The sequence below is a fragment of the Stegostoma tigrinum genome, chromosome 9, assembly GCF_030684315.1.
Source record: "Stegostoma tigrinum isolate sSteTig4 chromosome 9, sSteTig4.hap1, whole genome shotgun sequence".
Taxonomy (NCBI): domain Eukaryota; kingdom Metazoa; phylum Chordata; class Chondrichthyes; order Orectolobiformes; family Stegostomatidae; genus Stegostoma; species Stegostoma tigrinum.
This window is the reverse complement of record NC_081362.1, coordinates 60,551,088-60,571,421: the sequence shown is the minus strand read 5'-3', so window position 1 is coordinate 60,571,421 and position 20,334 is coordinate 60,551,088. Positions and strand designations below refer to the sequence as shown.

At 40.4% G+C, this 20,334-nt stretch overlaps 1 protein-coding gene and 1 long non-coding RNA gene across 4 annotated transcripts in view; one reads left to right on the top strand and one right to left on the bottom strand.

The window, feature by feature from the left end:
• LOC125454967 (uncharacterized) overlaps positions 1–7,520 on the top strand; it is a 102,388-nt gene extending 94,868 nt beyond the window's left edge. For both annotated transcript variants that reach the window (XR_009446161.1, XR_007248121.1), the window contains 2 exons: positions 6,809–6,903; positions 7,394–7,520. This is a non-coding gene — a long non-coding RNA (uncharacterized LOC125454967). The remainder of the gene's footprint in view (positions 1–6,808; positions 6,904–7,393) is intronic.
• The window catches only part of LOC125454966 (transforming growth factor beta-2 proprotein), a 97,422-nt gene that overhangs the window by 13,596 nt on the left and 63,492 nt on the right, over positions 1–20,334 (bottom strand). For both annotated transcript variants that reach the window (XM_048536373.2, XM_048536372.2), the window contains 2 exons: positions 4,075–4,207; positions 3,830–3,940 (listed from right to left, as the gene is read on the bottom strand). In XM_048536373.2, coding sequence (XP_048392330.1) covers positions 3,830–3,940; positions 4,075–4,207 — 244 coding nt within the window. The remainder of the gene's footprint in view (positions 1–3,829; positions 3,941–4,074; positions 4,208–20,334) is intronic.

Below are 20,334 nucleotides of genomic sequence, written 5' to 3'. Positions count from 1 at the left end.
TTGAGGAAGGGTCACTTTCTTTTCTTCCTATCCCTGCCTCAACCCCTGGGCTAAGACCAGTGTTAACATCACAGCTAGTTCGACACATACCAAAGATTAAACTTGGAAGCTGCTTAGCAATTAGCAGAAATATCCCTTTAAGAGTAAAATTCATCTCAGGCTAAGCCAGCAAAAATCAGACACATAATCCACTGGGAACTGTAGATTTTCCACTAGATTGCCAGTCAGTTTGCCTCAGTTTGTATTTGACTAAAATGAAGACATTTGTATCAACCAGTTTGTACTAACAAAGATTGCAAGTGGCAATGGAAGAAGCAGGCCCAACAAATGCATGGTAATGAGGTGGAAAAATGCCTTGCCCCTCAAGTTCCTGCATGTGCATCTCAGATGTATTTCTTTTCACCAGAGAAGGTGGGTCTTGTACCTTATACCTCTTGGATTGGAAAATCTGAGGGCACCCAGTCAGGGACAGTAAAATCTGAAAGAAAAGGTAACTGGGCTACATTTTATTGTCGCTCATATTAGATTTTCAGGTCTGGAAGTTTTCCAACAGTAGTCCTTAATTTAATTTTATAGCTATATTCCTGCTCCTGCCCCTGTTTGCTGGTTCTTGATGTTGTCAGTGGAATGGATCTACATCAGAGGTGTAGGTGCACCCATCTGAACATTTCCTCAGACTATCTCAAGCCTGGGCAGACAGCAATCAACTCATTTGGTCCATTTGCATTGGCAGCCTTTATTTTTAAGGGGATTCATCACCTTAAATGGGTAAAATCTGACATTAATAAAACAGCATGCTAAAATTTTTGAAAGCAAGAAACTCAAAATGGCACTGAACCTGAGCTAAAGGGGTCATTGCTAATTTCTCAAGCTCTCGTTTAGTCCTGCCTCAGGACTCCCATTTAGCCACTGCTTTGAAAATAATTTAATAATTGGTTACACTAATTAAGGCTTCAATGAATGCTTCAATTCAGGGCTCTCAGATTTTCACGTGGGTTTAAGTGTTTCTCCTGGTAACTAAAATACTTTACTTAATTGTTAGAACTTAAAAGATTCAATGTTACATTACTGTGAAATTCCATAAATATGACCTAACTAAGGTCTGTTAACTTAAGGAATCTCTGGAATGCTTACTGTTTCCAGTAGCAGGATTCATTTTTCCAGCAACTGTAATGTACATTACTGTAGTGCTGTACTAAATGCAGTTACAGCTGCTCAAAATCCTGAATTCCAATGGCGGTCCTAGCAACGATACAGAGAAGTTAAGTCAATAAAAAGGAGTTTTAGAAAGAACTAACATAAGCTTAAAAACAGCTCAGCCCCATGATGGACATAAAATCAAATGTTAAGAAGTCATATTACAGCTTATAGTTGATTCGTTTTAGTCTAAGAATATCATTCTCCAGATACTGTTTTGGCACCAGTCCACTTTTGTTACCATTTTCTCACTGCTATTAAATAGCAATTTAGATTCATTGGTTTGGCTTTGTTGGAATATTTATGTTATGAAGGACTAGACAATTATTGTTTATCAAAAGACACAAGCCATATTAAAACAACAGTAGTAAACTAACCATTCAGACAAGTCATTCCCATTAACATGAACCTTCGACCCTCTGTCACAAAATGGAAAAATATTTTCAGAGTAATTATCTATTTCTTGTTTTTAAGAAGTAGTTCTCGCTGACATTGGAGAATGAATGTCTTCATCCCAGTTACAAGGAAAATACTTGGAGAAGTTTTAAAAACTCTTGGCTATACAAAGGATCTGTTTTAAAATATATATTTAAGTATCGAGAGCATTTGTTTTTTCTGTCAAAAGAGTCTCTCCACAGACTCACTCTGAAGATCACTATGTGAATTGGCAAGTTTTAGTGGCATTGTTCAAATTTGATCCTCTTTCTTTTGGAAAACTCAACAATTTTAGTGAATGTCCATATAGGACACAGTGGCTAATTTGTACAAACACCTCACAAGCTAGCAAGGAGATCAGTTCATTTAGAATATATTATAATGGGTAGCTATCTTCTATCTTCTTAATTACAAACTGGAGATTAGACAATTCTTTCTCAGTCCTAGTCTATCTGCTAGTGAATGATCAACCATGACATTCTTTCAGTGCAAATTGTGAATGTTTTGCTGCAAAATCCATTCAAAATTACACATGCAACAAAATTATAGCAAGTGGAATTGATTTTGTTCCAACGTCATATTAACTGATAGACTAGAGTCCCTGGAGTCTGAAAACAGGCCATTCAGCCTAACAAGTCAAAAACAACATTCCAAAGAACATCTCACCAACATCTAGCAACCCCTCGCAGCCACCCTATAACCCTGCATTTCCCGCGGCTAATGCATCTAACCTGGACATCCCCGAACACTACGGGTAATTTAGCATAGCCAATCCACTTAAGCTACACATCTTTGGACTGTGGGAGGAAACCAGAGCACCTGGCGGAAACCCATGCAGACACAGGGAGAATGTGCAAACTCTACACAGACAGTTGTCCGAGGATGGAATCAAACCCAGGTCCCTGGCACTGTGAGAGAGCAGTGTTAACCACTGGGCCCTCACGTGAGCCATTGTGCTATGTAATCCTAACATTAAAACCAAAGCCAATAATATCTATTAGCAAAACTCAAAATGGCTGCATTAAATGACAGATGACACAGAATCAAAGGAAACTGTACACAAAATTACAACACAGGCCTTAAGTAGACAAAGGAAGCTGGAACTAACAATTTCCAAAACTACAATCCGACCCCACCACCCAAGACATTTTTCCATCCCCACCCTTGTCTGCTTTCCAGAGAGACCACTCTCTCCGTGACTCCCTTGTTCGCTCCACACTGCCCTCCAACCCCACCACACCCGGCACCTTCCCCTGCAACCACAGGAAGTGCTAGAATTGCCCCACATCTCCTCCCTCACCCCTATCCCAGGCCCCAAGATGACTTTCCATATTAAGCAGAGGTTCACCTGCACATCTGCCAATGTGGTATACTGTATCCATTGTACCCGGTGTGGCTTCCTCTACATTGGGGAAACCAAGCGGAGGCTTGGGGACCGCTTTGCAGAACACCTCCGCTCGGTTCGCAATAAACAACTGCACCTCCCAGTCGTGAACCATTTCCACTCCTCCTCCCACTCCTCAGACGACATGTCCATCATGGGTCTCCTGCAGTGCCACAATGATGCCACTCGAAGGTTGCAGGAACAGCAACTCATATTCCGTTTGGGAACCCTGCAGCCCAATGGTATCAATGTGGACTTCACCAGCTTCAAAATCTCCCCTTCCCCCACTGCATCCCAAAACCAGCCCAGTTCGTGCCCTCCCTCCACTGCACCACACAACCAGCCCAGCTCATCCCCTCCCCCCACTGCATCCCAAAACCAATCCAGCCTGTCTCTGCCTCCCTAACCTGTTCTTCCTCTCACCCATCCCTTCCTCCCACCCCAAGCCGCACCTCCATCTCCTACCTACTAACCTCATCCCACCTCCTTGACCTGTCCGTCTTCCCCGGACTGACCTATCCCCTCCCTACCTCCCCACCTATACTCTCATCTCCACCTATCTTCTTTTCTCTCCATCTTCGGTCTGCCTCCCCCTCTCTCCCTATTTATTCCAGAACCCTCACCCCATCCCCCTCTCTGATGAAGAGTCTACGCCCAAAACGTCAGCTTTTGTGCTCCTGAGATGCTGCTTGCCCTGCTGTGTTCATCCAGCTTCACACTTTATTATCACTGAAGGAAGTGCTGTTGCCCTGGATAGATGGCAAGAAATATTGTAATTTATGTGAGATTATTTGTAAATTGTACATTATTTACCTGCAAATCTTGCTTCCAGCTCTTCACTCTTATTTGGTATAATATAATTATTTGAAGGCACGAATGTACAACATGGACAATGTAGACTTATCTTAAATCCAAGGTTTCTGTCTGCAAAACACAAAATATTGAACTACTTAATGCACTGCATAATGCATATTTTACAAAATCAAAATTGATACTGTTAAAATATACTTTGGAATAATATTACCATGTAAATAGAATTTAATACCACAACACTTTACCTCGATGGAGAAGCCATTCATTAACTGTCTCAGTGACATCAAAGGAAAGCCATTCACCTTCTGTTCTCGTTCGTACTACTTTACTGTCAATATACCGCTGGGATGGAGACGAAGGTTCTTTAGATTTTAGAATCTGAGGATATGAATGTAATAATGTTAAAAAAAAATTTCTGATAACATCCACACCAATCAAAGGTCATTCTTTTCCCTCAGAATGGTACAGATTTTTGTTTCTGGTCAGAACTTTGATGCATGTACTAGTGGAGTGTCACTACCTGGAATCCGGCAAACAGACAGCCTGTATTGCCTTAGTGAGCACATAGTAGAACCTCCTTCTGAGAGAGTATGTTGGATGGAGCAGGGGAACCCCTTTAGGAAGCTAACTTGTGGACAGAAGGAAGTCAAAAGGAACCTTTTTGTAGAACTAAACTGAATTTATGAGGTAGCCAGTTTAACTAATCTTATTTTGCCTTTGAATAACAAACTCAAAAACCATGGACAGGAAAGCAGTGTAGGGAGAGAAATTCTTAGCCAATATTGAAAAAAAATTGAAAACTTATCCAAAAAATAGTTTTATCACAATGGGAAGTGAAAAACTGGAACAAGGTCTGATGAGAATACTACAACAACTAAAATTTTAACAAATGTGATAATAGATTTTTTATTGGGTCATAGCACTGAATGATATAAAGAAATTATGGAAAAATGGAAATAAAATATCGATCAGCCATGATTAAACTGAACACTCCTGTTCCTCTACCGCCATCCACTACTATCATGTGTTACAATCTGACAGAGCAAAAACTGAGTGCTCTGATTTTATTGGTTGGATTCATTTATTTTTGCTTCAAGGTATTACACTTTCTTCAGTACATTTAAAATTCTGAAAAGTTTGACTCAGTTTAGAGTTGTAGTCATCGAGATCAGCAGCAAAGAAAAAGGCCATTCAGCCTGTTGAGTCTGCATCAGTCAAAAACAAGTACCCAAATATTCTGTTCCCATTTTCCAGTATTTGGCCATGGCTTGTCTACCTTGGCAAAGCAAGGGCATATCTAAATCCTTCTTCAATGCTATGAGCGATTCTGCCTCTACTATCCTTACAGTTAGTGAGTATCAAATTCCCACCACCCATTGGGTGAAAGAAATTTTCCTCAGATTCCCTCTAAACTTCCTACCCCTTACTGTAAATCGCTAGTCATTGATCCGATCCACCCTGGAAAATATTCCTTCCTGTCTACCTTATCTATACCTTTCATAATTTGAGACATCTCAATCATGCTGTCCTTGGTCTTCTTTGCTTCAAGGAAAACAACTGTAGACTATCCAATCTCTGTTCAAAATAAAAACTCTCCAGTCCAGGCAACATCCTGGTAAATCTCCTCTGCAACCTCCTCCAGTGCATTCTCATCTCTCCTATGATGTGAGTTCTAGAACCACACACAATACATTAACTATGGCCTAGCCAATGTTTTATACAGTTTCCGCATAACGGTCATGCTCTTAAAATCTTAAAAGTTTTAAATAAATTGAATTGTGACAAGCACTTCCAACATTAAACCTGATGATGGGACTCCTGTCCTTTGCTATGGACTACCAACACAGTATAGCCAAGGAGGTCATACATATGTCTGAAATATTTTATTCAAGTTGCTCAGTAAATACTCAAGACATACCAGTAAAGATCACACATATAGATACAACTGTGCATTGACAACCCTCCTACTCCACATCTTGCACATGTTGCAATTTATTCTTGAATCAAAAAGACCTTATGTCTTTCACTGTGCTTCACAAGTAATATTTGCATTCCTACAGTCTAGAGTATACAACACAAATTAAATACGTTCACAGGACACTAATCAAAATGTCATAACCAAAGTTTTCCCTGGTTTTTAAGATCACACATAAAATAAACTTTACTGAGATATCAGTTGAATAGGCTGTTTTGTACAACCTGCTGTTAGAAAGAGTTCTGAGCAATGTGTGATCCATCACCACTCATGATATATCAAGGTGTGTTACATTGAAGGCATGACACATTGTAGATGAGTACAACCCATCTCGAAGGTTTTGGAGTAGATTTGTAGCTTGGGTTGTGAGTGTTGAGGTTGGTTGGCTCGCTGAGCTGGTTTCTTGTTTCGCATGGACAAGGAGAACCACCACTTTGACTGGGACAACACCAAGATCCTAGGGCAAGCTAGGCAGAGACAGGCACGAGAATTCCTCGAAGCATGACGCTCCGCGAAGCGTGCTATTAATAAACTCATTGAACTTGACCCCATATACATTCCACTATGAAGGAAAACCGGAAATGTGGTAATCTATCTCAACGGATCCTAGAGTTTAAAAGCCAGGCAGGAAAACACACCAACGCTTCAACAGAGGCTGCACTGAGGATGTTACCAAGCACGGTAATGAAACGTCTGCGAAACAACAAACCAGCTCGGTGAGCCAACCAACCTCTACAACCCATCTCATCCAATTGTCTACCTGTAGTTCAGCTGTACCTACTTCCATCAAACTCAATAAAAGGTTTTCATTGCTTACTATTTGCAACAAAATTGTAAACATGCATACGAAGAATACATTTACAAATGAGTATTAACAGTACATTTTTCCTTGTTATTCTCGGCACATTGTGCAGAGTTGAAATACTCATTGCATTTGAGGAAAAGCTACTGTTTCTGACAACTGCAAGACAGATAGCTCACTTGCTTTCTGTTTCTTCTTCCAGGCTTCTCTACTGCAGCCATTCCTTTCCTGGAGAGTGTACGAGTGATAAAGCAGAACACAGCTACCAGCATTCAGCGGCCAGGCATGAACATGAAGGTCCAACAATGTGATTGGATATATTTGATATCAGACTGACTAGCTATTACTGATTCTGCTGCTTTACTGGGAAGACAGAAGAGGGAGATGCAATGGATAGAATTTAATTTTCTCTGTGAACCCTGACGACTTTCCGCCACAAACCCAATTAAGTCTGGGACAGGAAAGCTTGTGAACAGCTTTTCCAACTTTCTGGCATGTGGGGTCCATAAATCAACACTTAGTGCCCAATTAAGTGTCTCTTCCCACTATGACAGATTTTCAAAGGCACCCTGTGCTTGACTGACGGTTCCAGCCTGTCGAAAGGCACGCCCGCTGCCTTTGCTGCCAATCCTACATATCTGTGACTGCCCCACTACCCTCATTCACTAGTGGCATGGGTCCATAGGCAGTCTGGGTCCTCTTCCCGAGCGCACTGCCAGAAGCCATCACCACTCCCAATGATATTGCATGCATTTGACATGTACTGACTTCTGTTTGTCTTTTTTAGAGCCAATATCTAGCTGTGGAGTTCTTGATGCTGGTAAAAGCCTACCACTGGCTACTTAAATGTCACTTAAATTACCTGCAGGCCTTCCCAAATAGGCAGGCTCCCAGCCTCTAGGAATACTGCCTAATTAGACCAACAGTCCAATTTTTGAGGTAACTTTTGTTTTGGTTTTGCAGGAATTTTTAAAAACATAGGCATTCTTTCTCTGTATTATTATGGTGCCAACATTATTTTGAAGATAATCACAAGCTATTAAACAACAATTTATTTGAGGAAAATGGTATGACGTTTGGACAGGGGTAAAGGTACCATCTCAAGGATCTTACTCTGTCAGCAAAACAATTTAATTTTATTCATTCATGGGATATGGGCATCATTGGCTAGGCCACCATTCAGTGCACATCCCTATTTGCCCTTGAAATTATAGTGATTAGCTGCAGTCTTGAACCACTGCAGTTCATGTGGGTTAGGTACTATTATGCAGAGGGATTCTAGGATTTTGACTGAGCAACAGTGATGGAACAGCGATATATCTCCAAGCTAGCAATGATGTGTGGCACAGACTGGAACATGCAGGTGGCTGTTTCCTATGCATCTGTTTTCCTTCTCCTTCACGGTGGTAGAGGTCACAGGTTTGGATGGTGCAATCGAAGGAGTATTGGTATATTACTGCAGTGTGTCTTGTAGAATGTGCACAGCACTGCCACTGCATTGGTGGTAGATGGAGTGAACAGGGTACCAATAAAGCAGGCTTTTACTTGGATGGTGCTAACTTCTTGAATGCTGTTGGAACTGCATTCATCCAGTCAAGTGGAGTACATATCATTGCATTCATGACTTATGCTTTGGACAGTCTTTCAGGAGTCAGAAAGTGAGTTACACAGCTCACAATTCCCAGCAGCTGACCTGGTCTTGTAGTGAAAATAATTATACGGCTAGTCTAGTTCAATTTCTGACTAATGGTAACCCCCAGGCTGTTAATAGTGAGGCATTCAATAATGGCAATGCCATTGAATATCAAGGTTGATGGTTTGATCCTCTCTTGTTGGAGATAGTCATTGCTTAGTACTTGTGAGGTACAAATATCACTTGCCACTTATCAGCCATTGGCTGAAAGTTGTCCAGGTCTTGCTACATTTGAACATGGACTGCTTTAGGATCTGAGCACTTATGAATGTTGCTGAACATTGTGCAATCATCACTAAGCATCCCCACTTCTGATCTTATGATGAAGGGACAATTATTGATGAAGCAGCTGAAGATGGTTGGGCCGAGAGCACTACCCTGAAAACCTCCTGCAGAGGTGCCCTGGAGATGATTGACATCCAACAACAATAGCTACATCCCTTTGTATGAGGCATGACTTGAGCTGATGGAGTTTATTTTCAGATTGCCATTAATGTCAGCTTAGCTAGGGGGCTGCTTGATGCCATGCTTGGTCGTTGCTGCGTTGATATTCCAACATTGTCTCTGGAGTCAGCTCCTTTATTCACAGCTGGACGAAGCCTGTAATAAGGCCAGGAGCTAAATGACTCAAGTGAAATCCAAACTAAGCATCAATGAGTTGGTTATCACTCTACAAGTGAAGCTTAACAGCACTATCAATGACCCCTTAGATCGCTTTGCTAGACATTGAGAGTAGACTAGGGCAGTAATTAGGTCAGATCTATCCTGCTTTTGTGAACAAGGTCTGGTGCTGCTCCTGACATGTACTTCTGCAATCTTCACTGAACCAGGGTCCCCAGCCTGAAGATAGATTGGGACCATGAGGTTGCAGATTGTGTTTGAATGTGTTGTTGCTGTTGCTATTGATCCACAGCACCCCATCGATACCCAGTTTGATTTTCTCAGCTATTCTATTTTATTTAGCCTTGTGCTAATGCCACAAAATGCAGTATTGGGTATTTTCAAGGTAAAGATGAGACTTCATCTCTACAAGATGTGAGCAGTGATAACCCCAATCAATACTGTTACGGACAGATGCATCTGCAACATATAGAGTGAGTATTAAGTCAAGTAACTTTCTCCCTTTTGTTAGTTCTTTCACCGACTGCTGTGGATCCAGTCTAGTCACTATATTCTTTAGGGCTTGGCCAGTGGGTCAGTCATGGTGCTATTGTGTCACTCTAAGTGATGAACATTTGGACACCCACACCCAGAGTACATTCTAAGCTTTTACCACCCTCTGCGCGTCTCCATTTAGTGTTCAACATGGAGCAGTACTGATTCATTCGCTGAGGTGGGGCTGGTAGGGTGGAATCAGCAAGAGGTCTCTTTGTCCACACTGTATTGAATGTCATGAGTCTAAAATCAATGCTGAGGGCTGCAAGTGGAATTCCATTGCAACTATATATTACTGTACCTCAGGTTTGGAAGTGGTTTCAGAAGCACTGGCTAAGGTATGATCCCATGAGCATGGCAAGTTGAGCTATTCCTAGACTAGACTGCTTGACTTGACTAGTTCTCCTAATATTTGGCATAAGCTGTCCCATGTTATTATAGGACCTTGCAACACTGAGAGAGCTGGATTTACAGTTGTTGGTTCCAGTGTATAGCTCCAAGCCAGATGGTTCATCTGACTTGGTTCCAATTTTTCATGGCAGTCTCATACGATTGAATGGTTTGTTAGGCTGTTTCAGGGGGTATTTAAGAGTCAATCACATTGCTGTGGATCTGGATTCACATGTCGGCCACACCAGGTCAAAAGCAGCAGGTTTCCTTTCCAAAGGACTTTAATGAACCAGATGGATTTTTGACCATAGTTTCAATGGTCCACCTACCATTAGATTAGCTTATGTTGCACATTTACTAATTGAATTTAAGCTCCACAAGGTGGATATATGTGGTGGGTGAGATTTGAACCAATTTCCTCAGAAAATAAGATGGCCTCCAGATTATTGGTCCAGTGACATTGCCCCTACAGTATTATCTGACCTAATTATTACTGAATATTATTGGCTCTCTAATCTACAGCAAAAACATCATGTTAGTTGAGAGAGGTTTTGCTTTGGATTCGAGACAGCAGTAATTACTTACCGAGAATATTATCAACTTTATGTGAAATTATTTTTGTAAAGTTGTTACTGGACATTTTCCTCCTGGCATCAAATAGGAATTTTCTAGGGCATTCATACAGCTTGTGAGAATTTACAGTTAATTATTTCAAAACCAAATGTCAATTTGTGTTGTAGTCCTAATTCATTTTGCATGTATCAAAGGCAGGCAAGTTTCTCTCCAAGAGGTCTCTAATGTGGTGAGTGCACAAATATTTTGACAGAAATCCTGCAGGGGTTGCAATCTCCTGCTGTTGCTCCAAAAGGAGACTGGCAGAGTTCAACAGAGAACCAGTTGTACCAAGCCTGTGCTGGTTTGGGAAATCTCAGTGAAGGGAATGAAACCTCCACCTTTCCTCACAAAGCAAAGGTTATTGGGAAAGGGAAGGGGCTGCAACAAGAGACATTGGAACCCGAGAGCATGACTTTTCATGTTGCCATCTCATTTGGTATCCTAGCCAGTTTTGGAGGCAGTTGTTTCAGATGAACTGAGGCCCACTGTCTTTCAGATGGGCACATTTATAAATAATCACCCAAAAATGGAAGACACATACAAATGTGTAGCCAACATAATCCTGGGATCACACTGGGAGACCAGCACAATTCATAGTGCATAAGGTCCAATGACAATTTATCCTCCATGCACAAATCCTTTTTTCTACTAGTTTTGATTAGATTATCTTTAAACCCTGCAAACTACTTAATTCTTATTCATCAATATTGTTTGCCTCTTGCAGTTTTCCCTCCAGATTCTACTTTCCAGTGATCTGTTAATATTATCCTGAAATCCAGGGGCCAGGGAGATCGAGGTATGAGGGACAGGAGATTCACGGCAAGGCCTGGTCTTTTACCACAAAAGACAGCTTCTTCATCATGGTGAAAATATGGGAAGAGTCTGAAAATCACAACCTCCCCCTCTCAACCCACTCCCACCCCTCTCGAAACACAGCACTTCCTATTTTCATGGAGATAGGACTGGGGTTGCCAGACATTCTGTGGTTCACAGAAGCAGTTGACAATTTACTCATTGGTTGTTTTCTTTCAAGTCAAATGTTTGTGCCCCCTTATTATGAAACAGAGTATACAGAGTAAATTTGGTATGTGCAGGTCTAAACTTCGTACATACCTTTGGGCAGTTAAGGCACCCCTTTGAAAATGGCTCTGGTGGGAGGCAAAAAGTGGGAGAAGTCAGGGTCTTTTTTGAATGGTTAAAAGTCGGCATGAATGTACATTAAAATGCATAAACTCATTAACTGTCAAGCTCCTAAGACTTCTCAACAGACATGTCAAAATCAAATGCAAAATGTGCCAAACTTAATTTTCAATGTAACCTGTAAAGAGAACACACTGTTCTTCAAATCTTTTAAACAAAAATCAGAGTTGCTAAAAATACGTGCTATTTCATTCTGTCTGTTGATAGAAACCTCAGGTCTTCCATTAATGATTTATTGCTGACTGACTGGTTTCACAATCATCCATTATCACAGGGTGTCAGCCATTAAAATTTGATTGACAGCTACAAGTGGTTATAGACTCTTTGAAGTGAGACTATATAAAAGAATTCCAATTTTTATTGTTATAAGAAGATGTGCACTTCAATGAAGTGTTTTTCTGAAGATAGTATGTTCTTTAAAAACATATAAACATAGAGTAAATGTAATTTTATGAATAAGATTTTTAAAAAATATATGGTGAAGTCTGCAACAGACACTTGGAACATTATTGAATAGAAATTATTTTGCTTATCTCCGCATAGGTCCTAAGGTCTGCTGATGATATATACAAGACAAATTGATATAACAGTTTGAAGGGGAATTAGAGGTGTGAGAGGGACATGGATGGACACGAGTTGGCATAGGGTGATAAATATCTATAGGGTAGACAGGCATGGATTAATGTGGAGCTAGAGTGGTCATGGGGTTTGAGAACAGGCTCATTGGTTGTTACAAGGGCATGAGGAACCATGAAGGCTGCATATCTGAGCTGGTACTGATATGACATAGGGACTGTGTGTCGGCTATGAGCCAATTATGTATAAGTTTTTCAATTTAAACTTCAATATAGTGTGGGTGATTGCAGGCAAGCCAGTCTCCCAGCATCACCCCACTCCTGGCATCTTCTGTCGTGGGTTCCATGTAGGCTGCCACCATCAGCCCCTCACCATTCACCCTACTTCCTAATCACAGACAGCGAATCCAACATCTGGGCAGTCATTATTTCAAAGCCTGGTTCACAGAAACAGAAATTTGCCTGACTCTGTGCAGTTGAAATGTGGACAGACATTGAGGCCTAAATGTCCTAGTGTAGGTGTCCTTAACAAGACCATTTTCTAGGGTATCACATGTATGAAGCTGAATTTTGTGGAACCTCCAGGGATAGGCAGGCTGGGAGGGGGCAGGGGTATTGGAGATGAGGGTGACAGGTCTGTACAATCACAAAGGAAGCAGAAAGCTGATGTCCAGTGCCTTCCTGACACAGTAGAATTTTATCAGTCACAAAGGAAGAAGGATCACCTTCCTGACCAAACACCAAATGGAATACTTAAGTGGCCACTTAAGAGTCCCTTTCACTCTTCTTAGCATTTTACCAGTGGCTGTTAATCCCCTTGCTGTGGGAACAGAGTGCCTGGTGAATGCTGGAGGTCGTATGTGAACACAAAAGTTGAGGAAAGGACTTACTGATTGAGCACACTGTTGCCGTCAGGTCCTCTCCCAGCAGTAAAGGGTGCTCCTATGACATTGTCAGGACCTGTCTAACTGACCTCAGTGACCCTCACCCAATCTATGTTCTTTCAATGTTGGTGAACATGCTGCTTCTCCAGGTTAGGCATATTTAAGAGTGGCCCAGCCCTCCCGGAAAAGGACAGGATCAACCACCGAAGCAGCCATCAGCTACTAACTTCCAGCATTGCCCCAGAGTTTTATCAGGACCACCCCTCCCCCCTCCGAGAATGCTGAGGTAGGGTTGCCCCAGCTTTTTCCCAGCCTGCCTTGTGGGTTACCATTGCCTGCCATTCAGTCAAGATCAAGTTCAATATTCAGGCTTGGCAAGGCTCATGGTTGAGAAATAATCGGACCGAGGGCGGGGAGGGAGAACGTGGAAAAATGGTGAAGGAGGAAGACAACGGAAAAGTTGATGGCAAAGGAGGAGGACAATGTCAGATGAGCGGTGGAGAGGATAGATAATGGCAGACTGCTTGGTGTGAGCAGACATAGGAAAAATGAATCTTCAATTTAAATTAATGGTAATGGAACAAAGACTTAATTGGGACTTACTCAAAATATTTAGAAGTTATGCAGAGGAGATGAAGAACCATTGATTGGATGTTGATTTGACGGAATGACAATCAAATGCAATGAAGGATGAGTATTAAACCAATTCTACTTTCACTTCTAGTAGTCAACATGACCTCAGGAGTGCAATCAATAAGTATTGCCTTAATATAGTCTTAAAATAACCTACCTTTGTCATGCCATTATGGATAAATATATTCTCAAAACACTTAGTGCATCAGATTTGATTATGTAAAGGTTGTGTGTTACTTCAATTTATGCCAAAATATCAGTTCTTCAGTCTGTGTCTCTTTATGTTGTGTCTTATAGATGTTCAATATTGGGCTTACTCAGAAATGAATTAAAGAGGAAGCACAGGTGGCAGTCTTGAACTTCTTGATGTATGAAAGTACTTCTAATTTTTCTCCCTTCCACTTGAGAAAATTGAATGGCTAAACCCTTTGAAACGAGTTCATCGGCCACTGAGTGTCAACATTATTCCACTGACTCCTGAGAATGTTCAACAATCTACCTGGATAATCCCATGTAACTACTGAAACGAAAAGCCTCAAACGAAAAGCTGTTGCCAATGTCTCCTTGACTCCAAAAAGGCTGTTTTGAACTTTAAAGTGGATGGACTAGAAACAACACATAAAGAGTTAATACAATGATTTTCAAGATCTCTTAGCAGAAGAAAAATGCGACTTCACAGTAAGCCTGGTTTCTATTTCAGTAAGCATGGCATTTGGTATATATCGCTAAACACTGCAAGTGCTGGTGCAGCAAGATTTATGTTGCCAGTACCTCCCCACGCCTGCCTCGCTTATCCTATTCAAAATGTTTCACCACCCAGTGCTATCTTCAGGGACTGGGAGGTAAAAAAAAAACCTGTCTATTTTAAGCCTTCAGTCACTTCTAACTCTCTCTCTTTCTTTCTGGCACACTTTGACTCTGTACTTCCCCCTTTGTTCATGTGAAGGGATGAAGAAATGCACTGAAGCACAGGTAAGCTGCAAGTCAAATAATGAAATATCCAACTGATTGGCACGTCTTGTAAATTGAGAAAAACATCTGTTAAGCAGACAATGCCTGCTGTCGTACCAATCGGACAAACCATGATTCATTTTCTTACTCAAGAATGGTAAATAAAACATCTGTACATACATCTGATGACTAAAGTAACCATTTTAAGGGAAGTGTGGAATTCTTTTCTGTCCCAGTTTTTCTTCCATTCACGTATCTATTTTCCATTTCCTCTCTCACAGTCCGTTCCAGCAAAGTAAAATGGATATGTCCACACACATGCACATGGTTAAGTATCACATTTTTTCTCAAATGTTCCTCTCTATTTTTTAAATAACTTTGTGCAGTAAATATATGAAGCAAGGAAAATGAAAAGAAAAAATAAATGCACTATTTCTTCTAAGGATATATTTTTGAAATTGGAAGGTAATGCTACCAGCAACGTGATAGAGAGGAAATTCCAAGCTTTTTCTTCAAATGCGCATTAGTCCACTTTTTATAAATTCCACGTCGAATTTGTTCTCTAATCTAGAAAATATTCCCTGGAAATACACCAGAACAATGGATTGCCATTGCACTGTAGGGATAATATGCGTTTTTAAAAAAAATTAATCCATCTCAGAGCACAGATGTTTGGTCACATTTGACATAATATGCCAGCCTTAATTGACAGCTCAGCAGATCAACCTTAGAGAAAGAGTATGGGAGCCTCTTTTGGCAGTAGGATACAATATAGTATCAAATATTAAAGGCTTGGTTTCATCAAAAGGAGTAGATGCTAAGATTTGGCTTGATGAAATTCCACATTTGCAGGGAATGGAGTGTGTTCTCGCCGTTTTATCACACGGAGACCAAATTAATGAAGGATAGTGTTCCTCATTCTGACAATCACTCAGAGGGCTGACAGTTTTGAACCCTCAGCACTGTCACCCCCACGAGCGGTTCCTCAGCTAAGGAATGTAGGAGACATCAAGCCAATAGACAGTAAATGAAAAGAATACAAGAAACAAAGGGGTTCCTGTGTCTGCTGGCAGCCTCACAAGCAAAACCATATTTAGGCAGTGGGGGTTGCCTTCCCTGTCCACAGCCCCACCCTTGTTCCAACACACTCCCCATTCTCATCTTGAGGTACAACTGGGAGACCATCTCATTTAGTCAGCAAGCACCTCACACATGGCATTGTAAACTGGCCACTATCTGGGTCTTAATAGAAATTGTCCACCTTTTTGAAGTAGGCAGTATTCCCCACTCGCTTTCCCACCATCAGTAAAATGTCCTGAAGGAAGGACCATTTCAGGCAGCCAATTTGATATGGCTCACTGTGGCCTTACTATATTCCCCTTGCCTTCCGGTCTGAAATCTTAGCATTGGTGATTTAGGGAGTAGGTTTTATCAACAGGATCACTTTGCAAAAAAAAACAGTCCTCCATTACCTACACAGTATTGGAAAATACAAACATTGAAATAAACTTGAATGCCTACAAACAAGAGAATATATTACTTACAATATTTGACTATCTGTAACCTCCTGTAATTTGTAACCTCCTTATTTACAGAGAAAATGATCACCACCCAAAGCATTCAACTTTCAATGGCACAACTCCAGTAATGAAGCTGAGGTACAGTGCACCACTACCTTATTCATAAAATGATGGTACAACATCATAAATGTGGCTGTCCAAGAATTGGCAAAGTCCAAAACTGGACATTTGTTTAAACTGCCATCACCTGACTTTCTTTCCTCAACAACATGTTTGGTCTAACTGTGTGGCTGGGAAATTCGCTGGAGGTGATCCCACTCCACCACCAACCCCTCAGTGAAGTTCATCCAGAACTCCATTTGAATGCATAAACAGAGCTGGCATGCTTCTGGGAAAGTAACACGGATGAATCTGAAGCAGCTTCCATAAATGCATTGCCTTATCTTGCCTCTTACAATGTCTCTACAGTATTTCTTTCCAAATTGCTCTTTGAAATCCTTACTTGAGAAGCATACTCTCACCACTGCACAAGCTGGAGCTATCTCAGCCTGAGCTGCCTGATCTAGCAAGGTCTGACATCCAACATGGACTCAATCCCAAGATTGCTAGTTTTGAGATGCTGTACCTGTGGTATGTAGCAACAGAAGGCCAAATAAAGTATCTTTAAAAATGTAACGGTCAAAAGAAAGACTTTTAAAACTTTTGGGCATGCTGAGATTGGAGAAATCATACAAATTTCGGTAAATTCATACTTGCATCTGTAAAGTGCAGAAATCTGAAATTGTAACCTTAAAGAGAAAAAAAAACAACTGATGAAGCGTTATGCACAGAAGTACAAATTCAGAGATTTGGAGATGAAGAGAGACACCACAAACTATTATCTTAATTCATTAGCACAGTGTTTAATATTTTTCTTTACAGTATTCATTTTTTGTATTTAAAGGTCACATGTTTTTACATTTACTAACTGCAAAAATGTTGTTGTTGGCTTCTATCTCTATTACTTTTGGCAAAAATGTAGACTTAGGGAACAGGAAAGCAATATTACAGTATTATAAATGCTTGTGGGTTAGTATTAAGACACAGGCTGCATCGTGCTTTTCATTAAATCAATAGGTACTGAAGTAATCTCTGGAATTATTTGAATAAAAAGATCAGCTCACACAAAGACTGTTGCATGATTGTTAAAAGAGAGTAATTGTAAGGCAAGAAAGCAGATATCATCTTTTTGTGGAGTGTTACACGGTCCTTATTACAGATTGAAAAAATCCCAAAACACCCTAAAAGGCAATAAAATCAGAGGGACTTTCACCCTAACATTTTTTTCTGTTTTAAAGAAGCTGATTTAAGATTGAGCCCAGTTCCTGAGCACCAGTGACATTCCAATGCTGATCTTCTTTTCATGTCTAAATCTAAATCGTGTAGCCAGGCTACATAAGCCCTAGGGAGGAGAAAGGTATCAACCAAAGTCCAAAGCTGTCTGCACTTGACTTCCAACCACATGCAACTTATCAAATTTCACTCAAAGTATTTTCCTACACAGTGGTCCCCCATTTAGCCATCCGTACAGGAGCAGAAAGCAGAGCTTGAGAGGTATTAAGCTATGAAGACAGTTGTGTTGTCGGAAACAAGAAAAGGAGAAGTCAGACTCTTGGTGCTTACAAGTATAGTTATGAAGTCATCCTGTAGCCATAGAGTGCAACCCAGACCACACACACACGTTATAAACAAAGCACTATCAGTGCTTGAGTACAAATCATTCGTTACAAGATAATAGATGGCTCGAAGTGAATTATAGGTACTTTTGCTCCTCCCAAGCTCAAAGTTCATCATCTTACACAGATTTTCTATTCTTTCTACCTTACTGTGTTTAAAGTAAGACCCAGCACATTTTTTGCTAGCCCTAACCGTTCTTTCCAGGGTATCAAACCTGCTGAACTCCGTGCAACCTTCAAACTTCATTTCCACATTTGATCCAGTGCCTTTTCAAATCCAGTAATGATATTACTTAACCAGTTAACTTATTTTGAATTCTCTCCTTCATTTGCAGCTTGGGTGCTGTATTACACAGCACACCTTATGGCCTTGGCCTTGCTAAGAATCAAAAAATCTAACCCAGGAATTTTGTTGGCATCATAAGGACCTTGTGGAGCCATTAGAATCATTATAGAACAGGAGTCAAACTGATCCCATTCCTGCATAAGACCTATGAGCACAAAGATTTTACATCTATCTTAAACCAGATACCTGATCTTGGTTATTCATTATAGAGCCATATAATAATGATTTTTTTAAAGGTTGTTCTGTTATCTTTTCCTTCTCTTCTGAAGCAGTGAGTCTAATGAACATTCCTCCTATGTGGAATCAGCAATTGATTGGTGGTGGATTTTTTAATGATAGATTCGATCACAGCTAAGCCTGGCCATATCCTCATATTCACATACAAACAGTCCTAGGAGGGTTCAGTGAGCAGACGCAGGCTTGATTTTCCCTCTCCTTATTTGAAAATCCTGATGCTAATTATGCAATATCTGTCCTTAACTGGCTAATATCAGCTTCCTCAACTTAATCCCGGATCTTACTGGAGGACCATCTCGGTAATTATACTTCAGTACCTTATCTCACAAAGTAATGAACCTCTGAGTTGTGAGGAAGTTACACGCCAACATTTATTTTTGGAATTCATGTCAGTAATATATGATTTATTATGATATGTAATTGTTATTTTTCAAAAATACATTATTTTGAAAATCATAGCTTGATAAAGCAAATATCATTGGCTATCCTTGCATGGCTTAGATGACAATGGAAGTAGATTTCAATATAATATCCTGTAGATATTTAAGTCAAAACTATGCTGTCTATAAAGTGTGTACATGAGTTCAGCAGAGAGAATTTAATGGTATGATAGTAAAAATCATATTGGTTAAGTCAATAAACAGACTAGATTGAAACAGTTTCTATTCAAGGTGTATTTCCTGTGACAATAGAACTTTATTCAATCTTCAGTTGTATAATCTCCTATCCAACTCTGCACTAATTTTTATTCTGGGGCAAAAGGCGTTAATCACTACTTAGGAAACTTCAGACGTGCATTTAAAGATATTGGGAAGAATGTTGGAATGGAAATTCAGATGGTAACATTACTCAAAACTTCAACAGTACAATATATGAACAAACACATGGGACTTAATTTCAGGACATGGATTGTATAAACTGGCTTTTATCTCCAAAAGGACGCTGTGCAGCTAACAGAAAGATGAAAGGTTTAATAGTGGCTTTAAAATAAGAAAACATTGGGAAGGAATAGGTTGGTGCAACAGGTCAGAAAGTAGTCCATTAACTCTATGACCTTTTGGGATAATAGATCTTATGCCAGAGTAGACTCAATGGGTCAATTCACCTTCTTCCATTCTGCAATGACTCGAGTGACACCCTGGCTGTGTGCTAAATGTCTCACATATAAACATATTGAGCGATTTAAAGCACTTCATAATGACTATTGGACGACAATCCAAATGGAGCATTAGCTGCAAAGAATCTACTAAAAATCAAACACATCACACTGGTGGAAGAGAGAGTACTCATTCGTGACTGGGATAAAGTAGAGCGAGTTTTCCACATACCCTGTTGTGCTTTACTTGACCTGAGCATGCTTGATGCTGATACTGGGAACAGGATGTTCATCCCAAGATGGAGGTGGTTATGCAGGTAGACAAGTGCGAAAATTCAAACTGCTGACTATCATGCAGCTTCCTGCCATCATTCATTCTTCAGCCATTTTCCCAGAACTGGGATGGCATTCAGGAAATCCATCTTCCAAGAAGAGTGTGCCTCGGTAGCCACTGGAAGGAATGTAAGGGCCAATTAAGCCTCTTGTCAGAGGCCACCGCAGGAATTTGCATCCCTTGCTTTGTTAAACAGATTTTTAGCAGATTTTTAAACAGATTTTTAAGCTTAGAAAAGCAGGTTGAGTAGAAAAATATGAAATTACCTTTTAACACTACAATGAATCGAGATTGCAAGGACAGGATATAGATAAAATGAAATGTTAAAAACTTCTACTTACTCATATTCCTCATCATAAACTAACCATGTCTTGCCTTTGATGA